General features: G+C 42.5%; 1 protein-coding gene across 1 annotated transcript in view; it reads right to left on the bottom strand.

Moving 5' to 3' along the window:
• The window catches only part of LOC309556055 (macrophage mannose receptor 1-like), a 256,698-nt gene extending 255,959 nt beyond the window's left edge, over window positions 1–739 (bottom strand). Inside the window, exon 1 of the mRNA XM_082258349.1 lies at window positions 656–739. Within this exon, the coding sequence (XP_082114475.1) occupies window positions 656–722 (67 nt within the window). The 5' untranslated portion in view covers window positions 723–739. The remainder of the gene's footprint in view (window positions 1–655) is intronic.
• Between the last annotated feature and the right edge of the window lie 16,456 nt (window positions 740–17,195).

Genomic DNA, 17,195 nt, shown 5'->3' with positions numbered 1-17,195 from the left:
TCAGTAACTGCCATCACTGAATTGTTTTTTTCTTTTTTTTTTTTTTAATAGTAAAAGCTCTGGGGGCTATTATCCTTACTTCCCAACTTTGTTAGTCAGTAAAGACAGAACAACTTACTACACTAAGTATTGCCTTAAAGTTTAAGATGACAGCCTTGGAACATGCACCTTTAAAATATGACAGCAATAAACCAGTACTCAAACTTCTTTTTTTGACATTTGACAGGTTACCTTTAAAGCATTGGGTGGATTAGGCATAGGGGTTGATTTAATAAAACTGGAGAGTGCAAATTCTGGTGAAGCTCTGCATAAAAACTAAACGGCTTCAAAGTTTTTTGTTAAAGCTTAATTGAACAAATTGATGATAGTAGCTGATTGGCTACCATGCACAGCTGCACCAGATTTTGCACTCTCTAGTTTTATTAAATCAACCCCGTAGAGTAGATGTATTTTTCAGTGCAGAAAAGGAAATTGATTCTAAGATTTTTAACCAATCAACCTGCTGTGTCAGAAAAAAAGTGGTAATTCATTACCTCTAAATATTCAAAAAAAATCTTAGGTAGTGAATAAAGCTGTAACTGTACATCTATTCTGCTGCCTCTGCTTGCCCTTAATATGAAGAGGTAAACAAATCTACGACTCATTAAAAACTTACCCAGCTGAACAGTCGGCCAGATTACAAGCAGAAGTATAAGTAGTATGGATGAACTCATTATAGCCATCTCATTATTCTTGCAACGCTGTAGATTTAAATCCTTTGGTTACCGAAGTCCTGTTCAAACACACTGGAGTTCCAGTTCAGTTCTTTAACTTTTAAAAGACTGAAAGGTACAATGAGTGTTGTGGCTTCTAAACGATATAAGAATATCCTGTCACATGGGCCTAATGCAAATAGTAACTCCCACTTCTTATTTTGCTTCCATAAGCTAATTTTTATTAACCACTGCTACTGATTTTGTCAATAAGCTGTCTACTTGGTCCAAAATGATTCACAATGTGAGTTTTTGTAAAGTATTTCCTAATTTCTCCAGAATCAGGTTACGGGCAAACAGAAAAAGAGGATGTTCCAGTGAGAAAAAAAAATAGTAAGGGTTTTCATAATGTGTTTCAAGTATCAATGTGATTGTTTCATTAGGATCAGATTTATACAGTCTGGTCCCCTTAGCCAACTGCCTAATGTTGTTCCCCCACAACCCCAACATAGTGGCTAACCATAGTATACCTCCAACAAGATCAGACATCAAATCTGCTCTACTAGGGATTGTGTTCCTGGGGAAGAAAAGGAAAGAAAGACAACAGCTCCCCCACTACTGACCCCAAGAGAGTAGGGATAATTGTTAACCTACTTTTTAGCATTTTGGTTCCTATATTTCCACTGTTGATGAGCAAATCAGCCAAATTTCTGTTTACCAAAAGATTGTTAATTTAATTTAAAAATGTTCAAATGTGAATCAGGTGAATTGCATTAATGTTAGAGTGAGCAGATTGTGATGGTCAGTTGTGGCCCTTTGGAGATCATAGGTCATATCCTCTCTAAATCATATCCTCTCTAAATACACCAATGCCTGAGGCTGTTCACACATTGTTCAATAAGTAAACCTTGAAATAACCTTTTTAATGGTAAGAAACCACTTTTGCTAGCAGTTTGTACGGTATGCACATGTAGCGCTTACCCCCACAGCAGCCACTTGATAAGACAGGTTCTCTGTTCTGTCGCAACTCTATAAACAGCTCGGTTCCCACTGACTCACCTAGGTATAGGTTAGAGGCCACTCACACTTGTGTAACTTAAGCGTTAGTATGCTACCACTTTATAATACTGCACAACAATAGGCCACAAAAAACTTGATGGAGATGAAATAGATGTATTGTGGCAAGGCAAGTTAGACAATGCATAAACCAGTAGACAGGCAACTGAACACCTTTGAACAGGCCAGACCAAATAGGATGTAAACCAACCTATAATATGGCAACTAACTAAAAGTTAAACAAAATTTTAACTGGCATAAACAGTGGGAAATATAACAACATTAACTAACTTAAAGAAATGTTCTCAAGTGCACTCTATGCATACAGCCCTAATAGTGGATTGGCGTATTTGTTCCTGACAAGGGGTACCCCTGTATGTGGCTATAAAGTATCTGGTACCTAATTAACAGTGTTATCTGGCTATTGTTGAGGCCTGTTTGTAAGGTGATACATGTGAAGCTGTCTCTTTAAGAGATGGGATGTAAGAAGGGAGCAGTCTCTATTGACATTAACTGTGGGCAGTAAGGGGTCAAGCTCAGTTGTTCCGCTCACCACTCTTGGTATGCAACAGACTAGGTCTAGTGCGCTTGGCAGTTTGTTGTCCCAGAAGGCTTGGTCATCCCGGTCAGATCCTCACAATCAGGGTTCCCAGTACCTCAGTCCTCACGAACAGGTCCTCACAAAACTCTGTCCTGTGTAGGCACACATGGCAATGGGTCCCTCCAGAATTGGTCCCACCACAGAAAACAGTGGCTTAGTCCTCACCCTGTCTCGTGTGGGTATGGACTAGTGATCAATCGATATAGTTTTTTCGTTACCGATACCGATACCAATATTTTGGCCAATGCATATCTGTATCGACCGATATTTTCGTACATATAAAATACATTTTTTTTTTATCACTTGACAGGTACTCTTGTGGAGGGATATGGGGGTCTAAAAGCCTCCAAACCCCTCCTCTGCACTTAAAAGCATTCAAAACGCCAAGTTTGGCTGTTTTGAATGCTGTCATTTTTTTGAATCTGGGGCCACAACCCGGAAGTGATGTCATGATATCACTTCATTGCTTATATCTTTAATTTGTACATATGTGAGTGGCATATTCAATAACATTTGTAAACGGAATTATGCTATGTGACATCGTTTTAACCTTATATGAGTAATATTTGTAATATCGGTAATATCGGCCAGTTCTGGGTCCGATACAGATATATCGGCAAAAGTCAATATCGGCCCTCGATATATCGGCCTTGCCAATAATCGGTCAATCCCTAGTATGGACCTCACAGGCAGCAGGTCCACACTCTCTGATTCCCCACACTAGACTGCCCAGACCTCCGGTAAATTGTCTGGGAAAACTCTGTGTCTCTCTATGTACAGGGATTTGTGTATTTGTGTATTTTGTTTTTTTTTTTTCAACAAATTAGTCTGAATTGCTAAGTGATACAGTAGGCTCCATTAAAGTACCGTATTTATCGGCGTATAACATGCACTTTTTCCTCCTACAAATGGAGGAAACAGCAATAGTACGTGTTATACGCCGATATTTAAAAAGGCCAGGAAGCAGCGCCAAGAGCAGAAGGGGGCAGGCCGCGCCAAGGAGAAGGAAGGACGAGCTGTCATAGGAAGTCCCGCCTCCTCTGCCGAGACGTGTGACGTCTATCATAGGCAGGACTTCCGATGACAACGAGTGATCGTTCTCCCTTCTCCTCGGCCCGGCCCGCCCCTTCTGCTCTCCACGCTGCTTTTCGGCCTTTTTAAAAACTGATAGTGTCAATGGCGCTTGCAAGGCTGCATTAGTGGAGACTGCGCTGGCGAGGCTGCATTGCTGGAGGCTGCATTGCTGGAGACTGCATTGCTGGAGACTGCTTATGAGGCTGCATTGCTGGAGGCTGCATTGCTGGACACTGCTTATGAGGCTGCATTGCTGGAGGCTGCATTGCTGGAGACTGCATTGCTGGACACTGCTTATGAGGCTGCATTGCTGGACACTGCTTATGACGCTGCATTGTTGGACACTGCTGATGAGGCTGCATTGTTGGACACTGCTGATGAGGCTGCATTGCTAGTCACTGCTGATGAGGCTGCATTGCTGGACACTGGTGAGATGTCATTTGATTAAAAAAAAAATTTTCTGAGTTCAAAGCTGTATATTTTAAATGTAAGCTTTTTTCCTGAAATTTCTCTCCTAATATTGAGGTGCGTGTTATACGCCGGCGCGTGTTATACGCAGATAAATACGGTATATTGTAGAAAGTCAGCCTAGGGCAGGGTGAAGAGAGGGTTAATTCTACAGGGCAGGTACTTCCCTTTCAGACCTGCTTATTAAGCAGCTGGTCTGAAAGGGTCAGTGGAGCTGCTTGCAAGGAGTGGAAGAGACACCAGCACGCTGAGAGGGATGCTCCATTGCTGGACTGTGACCTTTACTGGGTGAGCCAAGCCTTATGAGATACTGTAGCTCTGGCTACAGCTGTGTAATAAGTTGCCTATAAGCCTGTTTGCTCTAAAGACTGTGGAATATTATTTCAAGACAAGGCTGTCGTTTTCTGTTTGTTTTGCCGAATAAAAGCATATTTAATTTTACTGAACTGTCTCTGAGCTAGTTGAGCACCCCTCTGATCCCGCACAATTGGTGGAGGATGTTGGCAGTTTGAGGGGTGCAGGCCAATCCCATGTCCTGGGTTAAAGTTGTACAGCCTGTTAAAACTTCTGAAAAGGCAATGGAGAAATTCCAAAAGCAATTGATGGTGTCTAATGTTGCACAGCAGGAGACAAACTGCTTTACTGGTGGAACAGATAGCGGCTTTACAGAAAGCAGTAACCCAGCAGGCTGAAATGGTGAAAGGTGACCCACAGAAGGCAGTGCAGTGGACCTTGCAAAAGATGACAGTCACAGACAATGTTGAATCATACCTAGCAATGTTTGAGCAGATTGTAGCAAGAGAAGGTCTGCCTGAGAAAGACCGGGCTGATGTGCTGGCTCCATTCCTGACTGCAGATCCCCAACAGGCATACTGTGACTTGGCCCCAGAATCAGCACGGAACTATAAGCTGCTGAAAGCAGAAACCCTAGCGAGGCTGGGAGTGACTGTCGCTTTAAGGGCAAGCCGAGTTCATGGCTGGTGCTTTGACAAAGTAAAGCCTGCTATACCACTATACCCCTTGGTGCACTTGTTCCAGATTTGGCTGAATTCTGAGGAGAATACGCCCACTCAGATTGTCAAAAGAGTCACACTGGACCGTTTTCTGCATGGTCTGCCCAGGGAGATCCACCGATGCGTGGCTCAGTCCAAGCCTTAGTCCCTGGATGAGATGGCTGCTGCTGTCGAGTGTTACAACTGTGCTAAGAAGTTTCCATGGGGGAGGGAGGGGCCTGACAATGGCGCCGGCTGCACGTGTGTGCTGAGATAATCGGGCTGGAGCCACGGGTCTAAACACCCATCTGGGACAGAGTAAAAGCGGCTGGAGTGAGAGGCTGATGGTGGCCGATATTAAGCATACATCGGCCCGCTGATCGCTTCGACCCCCCCCCCTTTACCTCGCCTACCCGAGGTGCGCTGGGGTCCCAAGCCTGTCTGTGTGGATGCTGGAGACGGTGGACTGGAGAGCCGACAGGAGAGGTGCCGCAGGACGCAGCCGGGAGATATGAGCCCGGCACCCGACGTCTGTCAGCCCGAGGACTCCTCGGAGCGAGCAGAGCAAGCTGAGACACCGTAGCCGCTGACAGACAGGAGAAATTGCGGCCCTGCCGGTCGATCAGGCAGGAAGAGAGTCTCAAAGGGATACCGCGGACCGGAGGTTGGGTGAGGTGAGAGGGGATCCCTCCCCCCGCTACTAAGTTTAAGAGGCTGCAGTATTTTGTTGGTGTTTTTTCTGTCTCTTTCTCGTGATGCCTAAATAACAAAAAGAATGCAGATTGAAGTGAAAGTGGTAAAAGTAACAATCAAGATATATATATACACTTTGTTTCCTTTGACTTAAATGAGAAATGGAAAGGACTTAAAGGGGGACTGTCAGTACAAAAAAAAAAGAGAGAGAGAGAGGAGAAAAACTAGAATAGAACTTTTTTCCCATAGCCATCTGAAAGAGAAAACCCTTTTTTCTCAAAGGACTAAGGGCATAAGACAGGATCTGTCCCAGGGAGATATAAACAGAGATCCCCTCAGACAGCTGTTATAAAACACTGCATCTTTAATTTTGGACTGTACACATAGGGGCATAGCAAAAAAAGGGAAGCAAGACCACTGAAATGAAAAATAAAACAACAAAAGATGGGGGTGGAAAACTACCAAAAATTAGCGCTAGCCCTTCATCCATCAAAAAATACATGAAACAATAACAGGAGAAAATGTGAGCAGTGAGAGACAAGCATCGGCTAAACCAAAACAAAGTAATGAACAAAATAAAAAACTCGAAATCAGAAAATGACTGAAACAACTGAAGAAAATAACTCTGACCTCTCTACAGATAGTGTACAGGTGGGCAGAATACAGACGGATAAAGATCCTGAGTTTGGAAAAGAGGAAGTGCGGAGAGTTCAAGATCAACTCCCAACAAAAGATGAAATGAGGGAAATGTTTGCAAGATTGGAACAGTTCATTAAAAAAGAAGTAGCAACTTTACATGGGGACCTTGGTCAAATGCTGAAAAGAATAGAGGAAGTGGAGGAAAAAACTAATAGCTTTGAGAAAGAACTAAAGGTACTTAAGGAGGAAATAAGGAAATCTCAGATAGCACAAAGAAATATATTATACAAATTAGAAGATCAAGAAAATAGGAATATAAGAAAAAACCTAAGAATACATGGCTTCCCAGAAAATGGAAAAGACGAAAATTTAGTAAAAATGATGGAAATAGCATTTAATCCCCTCCTAGGAAGAGAAATAACAACAAAAATGGAAATTGAAAGAATACATAGAATCAGGAAACCAAAAAATTTACCTAAGGAGACCACAAGAGATGTAATAGTGAGATTCCATAGATATGAAGAAAGAGCCCAGATCTGGGAAAAAATGAAAAATAGGCCTCCTGGGAAAAAATGAAAAATAGGCCTCCTTTGAAATATAAAGACGCAGATTTACAGATATTTCCAGATCTCTCACAAGAAACAATATCAAGGAAACTGAGTCTTAAACCAATGACAGAATTACTGAAGCAGCATAACATCCAATACTTTTGGGGATACCCAGCTTGCCTAGGAGTAAGGAAAGATGGAAGGACAATAAGACTGAGATTCCCGGAAGAATTACAGGACTTTTGTGAGAATCTGAAAATGCCTATGCCTGAAATACCTGAATGGAAAACCATAAGAAGGAAAGGAGCAGAAGAGGAAGTTCAGGGGCAGTGGATGAATAAGAAGAAATAATAGAAAGAAGAGGAAACACAATGGAAAGGACTTAGGGACTTGATGTGGCGGGGGGGGAGGGGAAGAAAAGAGAGAGAGAGAACTCCTAGATGGGTACCCGTGGAATCTGGCGGATCCTCTTTCTATGGGACCACATGGGTAAGGAGAGAGAAGTTAGGCGTCCAGGCTCAGAGCCCAACCTCAGGGGAAAAAGTCGAAAAGGAGGGAGGAAGAACTTCGACTAGATGGGCCCAAAGGGAGAGGGCAAAATGACCCACAGGGTTTCAATGGGAGGGGGAGAGGGGATTTGGGGGGGGATGGGGAAGGGAGGGGGGCTGGGCGAGGAAGGTGGGGTAAGGGAGGGAGAAGGGGGAAAGGGAAGGGTAAACCACAGTCTAGTGTATCCACTCCATTATTATTCGAGATAAGTTTGATGGGAAGAGCAATCTGCAATTTAATGTATCCATTCCTTTTCCTTTTCATTTGGGCAAGATGGAGCTTCCTCTGTTCTCTGGGGAAGAATGAAATACCTCTTTTTAATCATAAAAAATGACAGAGATTAGTTATGTAACGTATAACATAAGAGGACTGAACTCCCCCGAGAAGAGACAGAAAATCCTGAAAGGGATTAAAAATATGGTAGCTGATCTAGTTTTCCTACAGGAAACTCACATCCTACATTCCTCTATTATCAGATTGTACTCAAAAGACCACCCCACGTGGTACTATTCTGACTCTACAACAAAAAAATCAAAAGGGGTGGCTATTGGGTTCGCCAGAGGAACTCACTTTGTTTTAGAAGAGAGGATGGTAGACCATGAGGGAAGATTCCTTTTCTTGAAAGGGAAACTTCATTCCAAGGATGTGACTCTGGTAAACGTGTATTGCCCAAATGACAAACCTATGGGATATCTTGGGAAAATTCTAGATAAGCTAATAGAATTTAGAAAAGGGAGAGTGATATTAGCGGGTGATTTCAATTTTTGTCTTGACCCAGAAATCGACTGTACGTCGGCTGTACAGAGGAGTAGAGCAACACACTTGAAAACGATCAAAAAGAAGCTATTCCAATGCCAATTATTGGACATTTGGAGGGTGCTTCATCCGAAAGAACGAGATTATACGTTCTACTCCTCTGTACATAAAATACACTCGAGGATCGATTACATCATGATAGACCATAGAGGGATAGAACTAGTGACAGAGGCTAAAATGGGGATTAAAACCTGGTCGGATCACGCACCCATTAAGATAAAGTTGAAAATATTAGGGGGATTATTAAAAACAAATACCTGGAGATTAAATGAGGAACTGCTCAGGGAAAAAAAATGGGGAGAAGAAATTAGAAAAGAATTATATTTCCATATTAATGAAAATGAAGAAACTTCAAAAAATATACTTTGGGAAGCGCAAAAATCATAAATGAGGGGGATCTTAATTACTAAAGGGTCAAGAAGGAAAAAAGAGAGAATAGAACATAAAGAAAAATTGATAAAAGAGATTTATGATTTAGAACAAAGCCATAAAAATATTCAGTTGGTTGAGATCCAACACCAGTTAGTTATAAAAAGAGAAGAACTAAAAGAATTAATAGAACAAGAAATCAGACAGGAGATCAGGAAAGTAACTAAAGAAAACTATCAGGGAAATAACAAGATTGGGAAGAAACTTGTGAAAATCATTTAAAAAAAGAAAGCGATAAATTACAGTATATAGAGAAAATGAAAGACACTAAGGGGGAAATGGTATATTCAACGGCCGATATAGCAAAAGTATTTCAGGAGTACTATGGGAAACTTTATAATATCAAAGAAACAGGAGGAGAGAGGGACCCGGCTAAAATGGAAAAAATTAAACAATATTTGAAAGAGGCGAAATTACCTAAAATACAAGACAAAATAGATCAACTAGAAGCTCAAATCACAGAAGAAGAGATAAGCAAAGCCCTTAAAATTACACCTTCAGGGAAGAGCCCTGGACCAGACGGGTTCACGGTAAGCTATTATAAAAGACATAAGGACCTGTTAATACCCAAATTAAAAGATTATTTTAACGGCTTAGGGCAAGAATATGGGATGAGTAAGGACGCCCTCTTAGCATCAATTATGGTAATCCTGAAAGAAGGAAAAGACGCGACCGTATGTTCAAGCTATAGACCCATCTCGCTTTTAAATATTGATACAAAACTCTTCGCAAAAGTGTTGGCAACCAGAATGAAAAATTTGAGGGAAGAATGGGTCCACAGGGATCAAACAGGATTTATACCCGGGAGACAGGGCCGAGATAACGGTGTAAGAACAATTCTGTTGATGCGGCAGATGGCTAAGAGTGGATCCCAAGGGCTGATTCTATCGATAGATGCTGAGAAAGCATTTGACAGAGTCAGCTGGGATTTCATGATGGGAACCTTGGAGGAACTGGGAATTGGAAGAAAAATTATGGCATGGATAAAAACACTCTATGACCAGCCCACTGCCAGGGTGAAAGTAAACTGGGCCCACTCAGAGCCATTTGGGATGTCTAACGGAACAAGGCAGGGATGCCCGTTGTCCCCGTTATTGTTTGTTCTCTCATTGGAACCCTTATTAGCGACAATTAGGAAGAACCCAGATGTGAAAGGAGTAGAGGTGGGGGATGTGGAACATAAGATCGCCGCATTTGCGGATGATCTGTTGCTGTACATCTCCAGACCAAGGATAACCCTACAAAATGTATTAGAAAGCTTGAAAAGATATGGAAAATTATCTAACTTAAAAATTAATCCTACTAAATCAGAGATATTAAATATCAATGTAAAAAAACAAGAAGAAGAAAAATTAAAACTGGAATTCCCCTTCACCTGGAAAAAACTAGGACTAAAATATTTAGGAATTATCTTGACAAAAAAACCCGAAGGACTGTATAAAAAAAATTATATCCGCTATTAAATGAAATTAAAAAAGAGCTTAACAGGATATCACATAGGCCGCTATCATGGATAGGGAGAATAAATATAATAAAAATGGCAATTCTACCAAAAATAACCTACAAATTTCAAATTTCGATCCCTCAGATATATTTCAGAACTCTGAAATCATTAATAACTAGTTTTATCTGGAAAAGATGTAAACCCAGAATACAACATGCAGTATTAATTAAAGGCAAAAATCAAGGGGGCCTAGCAGTACCAGACTTCAAAAAATATTACGATGCAACTATTCTCTCACGTGTGATGGAATGGGGGAAAACAAAAAGCGAAAAAAACTGGGTAAAAATAGAATGCACAATGAGTCACATTCACTTAGGAAAAATGATATGGATACCTGCACAATACAGGAATTTGAACTTCAATACATATCCGATCACAACTCAAGCACTAAAAATCTGGGACTTAATTCACAAAAGAAAAAAATGGCAATACAACTCACCGTTAATCCCTTTAAAAGACACAAATTAATTCCCACAAGGACAAGAAAAAATGGGAGGAAAGTGGATAGGAAACGAGGATGCACATTTGAGGGATATTATGGACAATGAGCAAATATACACATATGAGATATTAAAACAAAAAAGAAAAGATTGGAGACTCGATGAGTGGCGGTACTGCCAGTTGAGGCACTTTGTGACTTCCCTGCCAAGACCGCTGAGAAGGGGAGAAGATTTTCTCCCTTTTGAGCGGATCTGCTCCTCAGAGAAACATGAAAATAAAATATCAAATATATATTAAATTCTGGTGGACTTGACAGGACCGTCGGTCCCGCCATTCATCGACAAATGGTAGAGGGACTTGGGCACACGAAATAAAGACTTTCACTTGGGAAAAAGTTTAAAATTAATACACAGTTCCACAGTAGATATAAACACAGCTGAAATTAATTGCAAGATGATACATTACCCCCGATAAAGTTCATAATTATCAAAAATAAAAATAAAAAAACTGCTGGAGGGGTTGCTTAGAAGTAGGTACAATGGAGCATTCATGGTGGAAATGCCCAAAAATTAAAAAGTACTGGAAGGAAATCTTAGGTCTAATTAAAAAAATCACAAAAATAGAAATCCCGGAAGATCCTTGGTATTGCCTATTTCATGGTATTAAAAATTCCGTTAGGCAATATAAAACAACATTAATACCCCGTCTGATGAATGCAGCAAAAGGATTAATCCCGTTATTTTGGCAACAGGAAGAGGCCCCGACCACGGGAGACTGGGTACAAAGAGTCGAGAGAATAAGAACATTGGAATATCTGAGAGATTGGGAGGAAGATGATGCAGAGGAGTGGGGTGATATATGGGAAAATTGGAGAGAGTTTAAGACAACGAGAGAATACACTAAATGGAGTGGAGAAAAAGAGAAAGACAACTAGTATAGATAAGGGGGGGTAAAATAGAGGGAAACATAAGGGAAGGGAGAAGTTATATTACTGGAAATTTGAAGTTTTTATTTGTGTGAAATGTATTTGTATGTTCTCTTCTTTTTGAAAACAATAAATAAAAAAAATAAAAAAGTTTCCATGGGAGTCCCTCTTTCCCCAGAGAGCTGAGTCAAGCCAACAAAGTGCGTTCTAGCACCAAGATGGCACCCGTTGACCGCAGGGTGTCTGCTCGAGTGCATAACACAACTGTCAGGATCACCCCAGTACCAAAGCTTCAAGAGACCTGGCAGGGGGAACCCCGTGAGGTTCGCTGTTGGTCCTGCCATCAACTGGGTCATCTGGCAAGAAGACAAGAAGAACCAATGGAGTGCAACATGAGTCGTTGTCGCTCCATGTATGCCTATGCAGTGTGTGCTGCAGCCAGCCTGAATCCACATGAGTGTGTGGTGCAGGTCAAAGAACAGGGGGTGGTAACACTCCTTGACTCTGGAAGTGTCGTCACCCTGCTCCATGCGGACAAGTTTCAGAGAACCCTGGTATCAGGGGAACAGGTCGGGGTCATCTGTGTCCATGGTGATGTGAAAGACTATCCGGTGGCCTGTGTGACCATGTACACCTGCAGGAACTGCTACAATAAAGGTTGGGGTAGTACCAGGATTGCCCCATGACTTACTAATTGGGCGAGACTGCCCCATATTTTAGAACTTGTATGAGCACAAGCTCAAAGGTTCGAGGGTTTCCCCCCAAAAGTAAGAACCTACAAAGGTTGTGAATAATACTGTATTGCAGAATGTAAATACTGATGAAAAGTACCAGGTGGCTGAACCTACAGAAAGTGAGCCCAGTCCCCTGGAGGTATTTGCGGGGTTGGAAGCGGAAGGTACCTCCTCTGAGCCGGAGTTGTCAGATCTCAGGGGCTCCTGGGAAGATTTGCTTAGTGCTCAGATAAGGGACCCTACTTTGATCCCTGCCAGGGAACAGGCCACAGTATTAAACGGTGAACCACAGCAACCTGGGGCGGATACCCAGTTCCCCCATTTTGCTGTGAATCATGACTTGTTGTACAGAGTAACCAAAGTCAATGATGGAGTGTTGGAACAACTGGTGGTACCTAAAACTTTTAGGTCTAAAGTGTTACATTTAGCTCATAGTCATGTACTTGGGTGTCACCTTGGCGAGGTTAAAACTCAGGAATGGGTTTTAAAGCATTTTTATTGACCCGGGGTATATCGGGAAATAAAGACTACTGCGAGTCCTGCCCCACCTGTCAAAGAACCGTGCCAACACCCCATTTTCGTAGTCCGCTGGTACCGCTTCCAATTATCGAACTTGGTGGGCCCCGTACCCAAGTCAGCTAGGGGACACCAGTACATCTTAGTTGTCCTTGACTATGCCACCAGGTATTCGGAAGTGGTCCCTACAAGAAATTGCTCATCCAAGGTCATCGCACGGGAGTTGTTTCAGATGTTCATGAGAACAGGGCTCCCATCCGAGATCTTGACGGATTAAGGTACCCCATTTATGTCAAAAGTAATGAAGGATCTCTGTAAACTGTTTAAGATTAAACATTTGCGGACTTCGGTGTATAATCCACAAACTGACCGGTTAGTGGAGCGGTTCAACAAAATCCTAAAGGGGATGCTAAAAAAAGCAGCCAAGGAGGATGGCTGTGATTGGGATTACTTATTGCCTCCCCAGTTGTTTACTATAAAAGAGGTTCCCCAGGCCTCCACAGGATTCTCCCCTTTGAGTTGGTTTATGGGAGACACCCCCGTAGACTACTGGATATAGTGAAGGAGACATGGGAACAAGAGGCTTCCCCTTATCGGAGTGTGGTGGAACACATTTCACAACAACAGGATAGAATAACAAAAGTTATGCCCATTGCTAGGGAACATTTGCAGGCTGCCCAAAAGACCCAGAGTCGTGTGTACAACCAATCCACCAAGGTTAGGGAGTTTAAACCTGGGGATTGGGTGCTGATATTGGTGCCTACCATAGAGAGTAAGTACCTCACCAAGTGGCAAGGGCCCTTTTAGATAGTGGAGAGGGTGGGGAACAATAATTACAAAGTCCATCAGCCCACTAAACGTAAACTCTATCAGATTTACCATGTCGATCTGATCAAACCATGGAAAGATAGAGGTTTTGACAGTCAGTGTGAAGGTCCAGGAAGATCCTGATGCTCAGATTAGGAAGGTAGGAATTGCAGAGTCTCTCTCCCTTACACAAAAACGGGAGTCTTGGGAGTTTTTGCAGAGGAATTGAGACATGTTTTCAAACCTACCTGGTTTAACCTCTGTAATAGAGCATGATATAATCACAGACCCTGTTGTACGGGTAAACATCAAGCCGTACCGCATACCTAAAGCTCGCCGGAATATTGTCTCTGCCGAACTAAAGAGTATGTTGGACCTTGGGATCATTGAAGGGTCCTCAAGTAGCTGGTCCAGCCCTATCGTGCTTGTAGCCAAGCCGAATTGAACCTGGCAGTTCTGCAATGACTTTTGCAAGTTAAACGAAGTCTCCAAGCCAGACACGTATCTAATGCCCCGAGTGGATGAGTTAATCCAGAGGTTAGGACTGGCCCGATACATTACCACTCTTGACTTGACCAAGGGATATTGGCAGATCCCACTTTCCCCAGAGGCTGAGGAAATAAACTGCGTTTGCCACACCAGAGGGCTTATGGCAGTATTCCAGAATGCTGTTTGGGTTGCATGGGGCCCCAGCCACTTTCCAGAGGGCCATGGACTTCATTCTAAGACCCCATAGGGAATTCTCAGGTGCCTACCTTGATGACATTGTCATATTTAATCAGGATTGGGAGAGTCATCTGCCGAAAGTCCAGTCAGTGTTGGATGCCCTATGAAAAGTCGGGTTCACAGGGAACCCAGAAAAAAGTAAGGTTGAAATAGAGGAGGCCCGCTACTTGGGGTATGTTGTAGGCAGAGGGGTGATTAAAACCCAACTAAACAAGGTGGAGGCCATCCAGAAGTGGCCCCGCCCACTCAAAAAAAAAAAACAGGTGCGTTCCTTCCTTGGCATTGTGAGGTATTACAGGAGGTTTGTTCCCAACTTTGCCAGCCTGGCAGCACCTCTAACAGATCTCACATAGGGAAGCAACTCGACTGTCGTTCTGTGGAGTGCTGAAGCAGAAGCAGCGTTCTGCCGGTTGAAGCAAGCTTTGTGCCAGGAACCAGTGCTTGTAGCCCCATATTTTTAAAAAGAGTTTCTGGTGCAAACTGATGCCTCAAAGTTGGGTTTGGGTGCAGTTCTGTCCGAGATGGTTGGAGGCACAGATGACTGCGCTGTCATCTGAGAAGACAAGTGGCAGCACCAGTTTTGTACCACATCTTGCATCCTTCCCGCCACCAGAAGATTGACCAATTGTGCCATAAAAGAAATGTAGTGCCCCTACTCTTGTTTACTTGACTACTTGTCACTGACCTAGTGGTCCCGCAACACAGACACATTACATTCCACATGACGACGAAGGGCAGGAATAACCTTCTTGACAAAATATTGGAGGCTGGGTCCCTGTCACTGGGGTGTAGCACAGGCTATAAACTTGTGAAAGGGGGTTGATTCCACAAGCTAGAATAAGCTGGCATGACCATGCTAGGCATAGAGGTGACTTGGTGACATTTTTTCCTTCCACTCCAAGAGCTGTGGAAGAGAGATTTGCCTTGGGATGGATGCTTCTGGAGATGGCAGTGTGGGTGTAGGAGAATTCTGCAGGGGTAAAACCTTTGCTTGACCCTCCTCAAGTGTGGCCCCATGACCCTCTTGCCTGCTTGAGATAGTGTATCCTAAGCCTATTTACCTTGTGAGACTTCCCTCCCAGTAATTAGAGGTCGAAGATGTTGTGGCGGTTACAGCAGAAGTTTGTGGGAGGAGGGAAAGATGTAGAGAGCAGTGAAGTGCTGTTTTTTCTGTCCACTTATGTCATTCAAATGCTGCTGTAGATGTGTCACAAAAGTGGATACTGCTGAACTCTGTGAAGTGGCCGTGTGGATAGCAGTGGCCTGTAACTGTGGTGTCCTCTGCAAACTGACCCTGGACAAAATCCTTTCTCACTTCTGCTCTGCCTCTCCCTCAGAACTTTTTAAACACAACTTTATGGTTGATGGCACCCACAGACAGTCTTTCACCAAATCACCCACCTCCTCCTCATCCCTGGAGGCCATTTTGCTATAAGCTCCAGCTGCTGGAACATCACTACGTCTTGTTGCTCCCTGCCTGATGTCCCCTCTCTCTGTGGTCACTGCACTATCTTTCTCATCCTCAGTATCTGAATAAAGGAATTTGTTGCACATGAACAACATCATCCTGCAGCAAGTCAGTGATTGTGAAATGTAATAATTCCCCCAACTCCTTATTGACAGTTTGTAGGGCTAAGGCTGGATTAGCAGAAGAGGAGATAGAAGAAGCAGCCATTCAACAAGCTACTGTGGCTGTATAGCATGGCCAAAGGCAGATGTGCCTTGTCTCTAGATGGTTCAGCCCTACCACAGCTTTGTTTTGCAGAAGTGGCTGGCCCTCTATCAGTGCTGGATTTAGACCTTGAGGAACTTCAATTTCGAAGGCCCTTCACCATAGTAATTAAATGATATGACAAACAAAAAAGTGAACTGAAATGAATGATAAACTGCATTCGTTCTTAAAAAAAAAAAAAGTTAGATTCCGAAGAAGACACTTGTCTGATTTTTTTTCTCAGTTTTATAGACTGTAAGAATACACATTACACAAGTAATTGAAACTGGCAAATCACACATCACAGTTATGCATTACACTACAATATTTACACAAAATCTTTCTTCCTGCACTTAGCATCTTCAAAATTTTTAACTAACTCTACAAACTGTATCATCTTGAGGACGCTGCTCTTGACAGCCAGTAGGTACAGGGTCTTTCATGGGTCATTGTGGTTCTCAGATAATTCTATATCAGTGTCAATTTGCTAAATGACCTTTTTTCCTGAATAACTAGTGTCCATCGTGCTCAAGTATAGTCTAAGAGCTACATTACCACCTGGAAAGGTATAAGCAAGCCTTCATCATGAATAAAACTGCCTGTTGAAAGGTCATCTGTCATGACCGGAGCTTGGCAAAGGCTGCAAACTAGACAATTTCCACAATGAACACAACACTGAAGTATCAAGGAAAAAAAGTTTCATTTATTTATAAAGGGCAATTCCCCCCTAGAATCTCTATGTGCAGAACCTCTACTTTTGATTTTAGGCCTGCTTTATTAAAGGGGATTCCCACATTAATTTGCCAGGACCACAAATTTCAAATCCATTGCATCTGTTGTGAACCCATGGAATAGTAGCAAATGTGAATTTCATCCCTAGTTGTTATTTAGGAACCACATGTTTTAGAAATGCTTTGACATGGCAGAGTGACATTTTATGTATTTGCAATGTGTGCAACACAAGCCTCTGCATGTAAAGTGGACCTGAACTCAATATGTAAAGATTTGATACATTTTAGGGAACATTTAAGGCCTGTGTTGACAGGATCTGGTCGTGTTTCAGTGGTACCGGTTTAAAACACTTTTGAGATCATTCAGAATTCATTAACAGGGGCATTTGTCTGCAGTTGCTCTCCTTCTGACCTTTGTTTGATTTGCTTCACTCTGGTTTTGGATTCCCACTGCCTTGTGTGAGAATGCAAAACCTGTTTGAAGCAAACAAAAGCCTGTGAACACATTTCATTAGAAATGTTAATTGTGTCTAAACACCCTGA

Source organism: Pelophylax lessonae, assembly GCF_965119305.1.
Source record: "Pelophylax lessonae genome assembly, chromosome: 5".
Classification (NCBI taxonomy): domain Eukaryota; kingdom Metazoa; phylum Chordata; class Amphibia; order Anura; family Ranidae; genus Pelophylax; species Pelophylax lessonae.
This window is presented reverse-complemented; position numbering and strand designations above follow the sequence as displayed.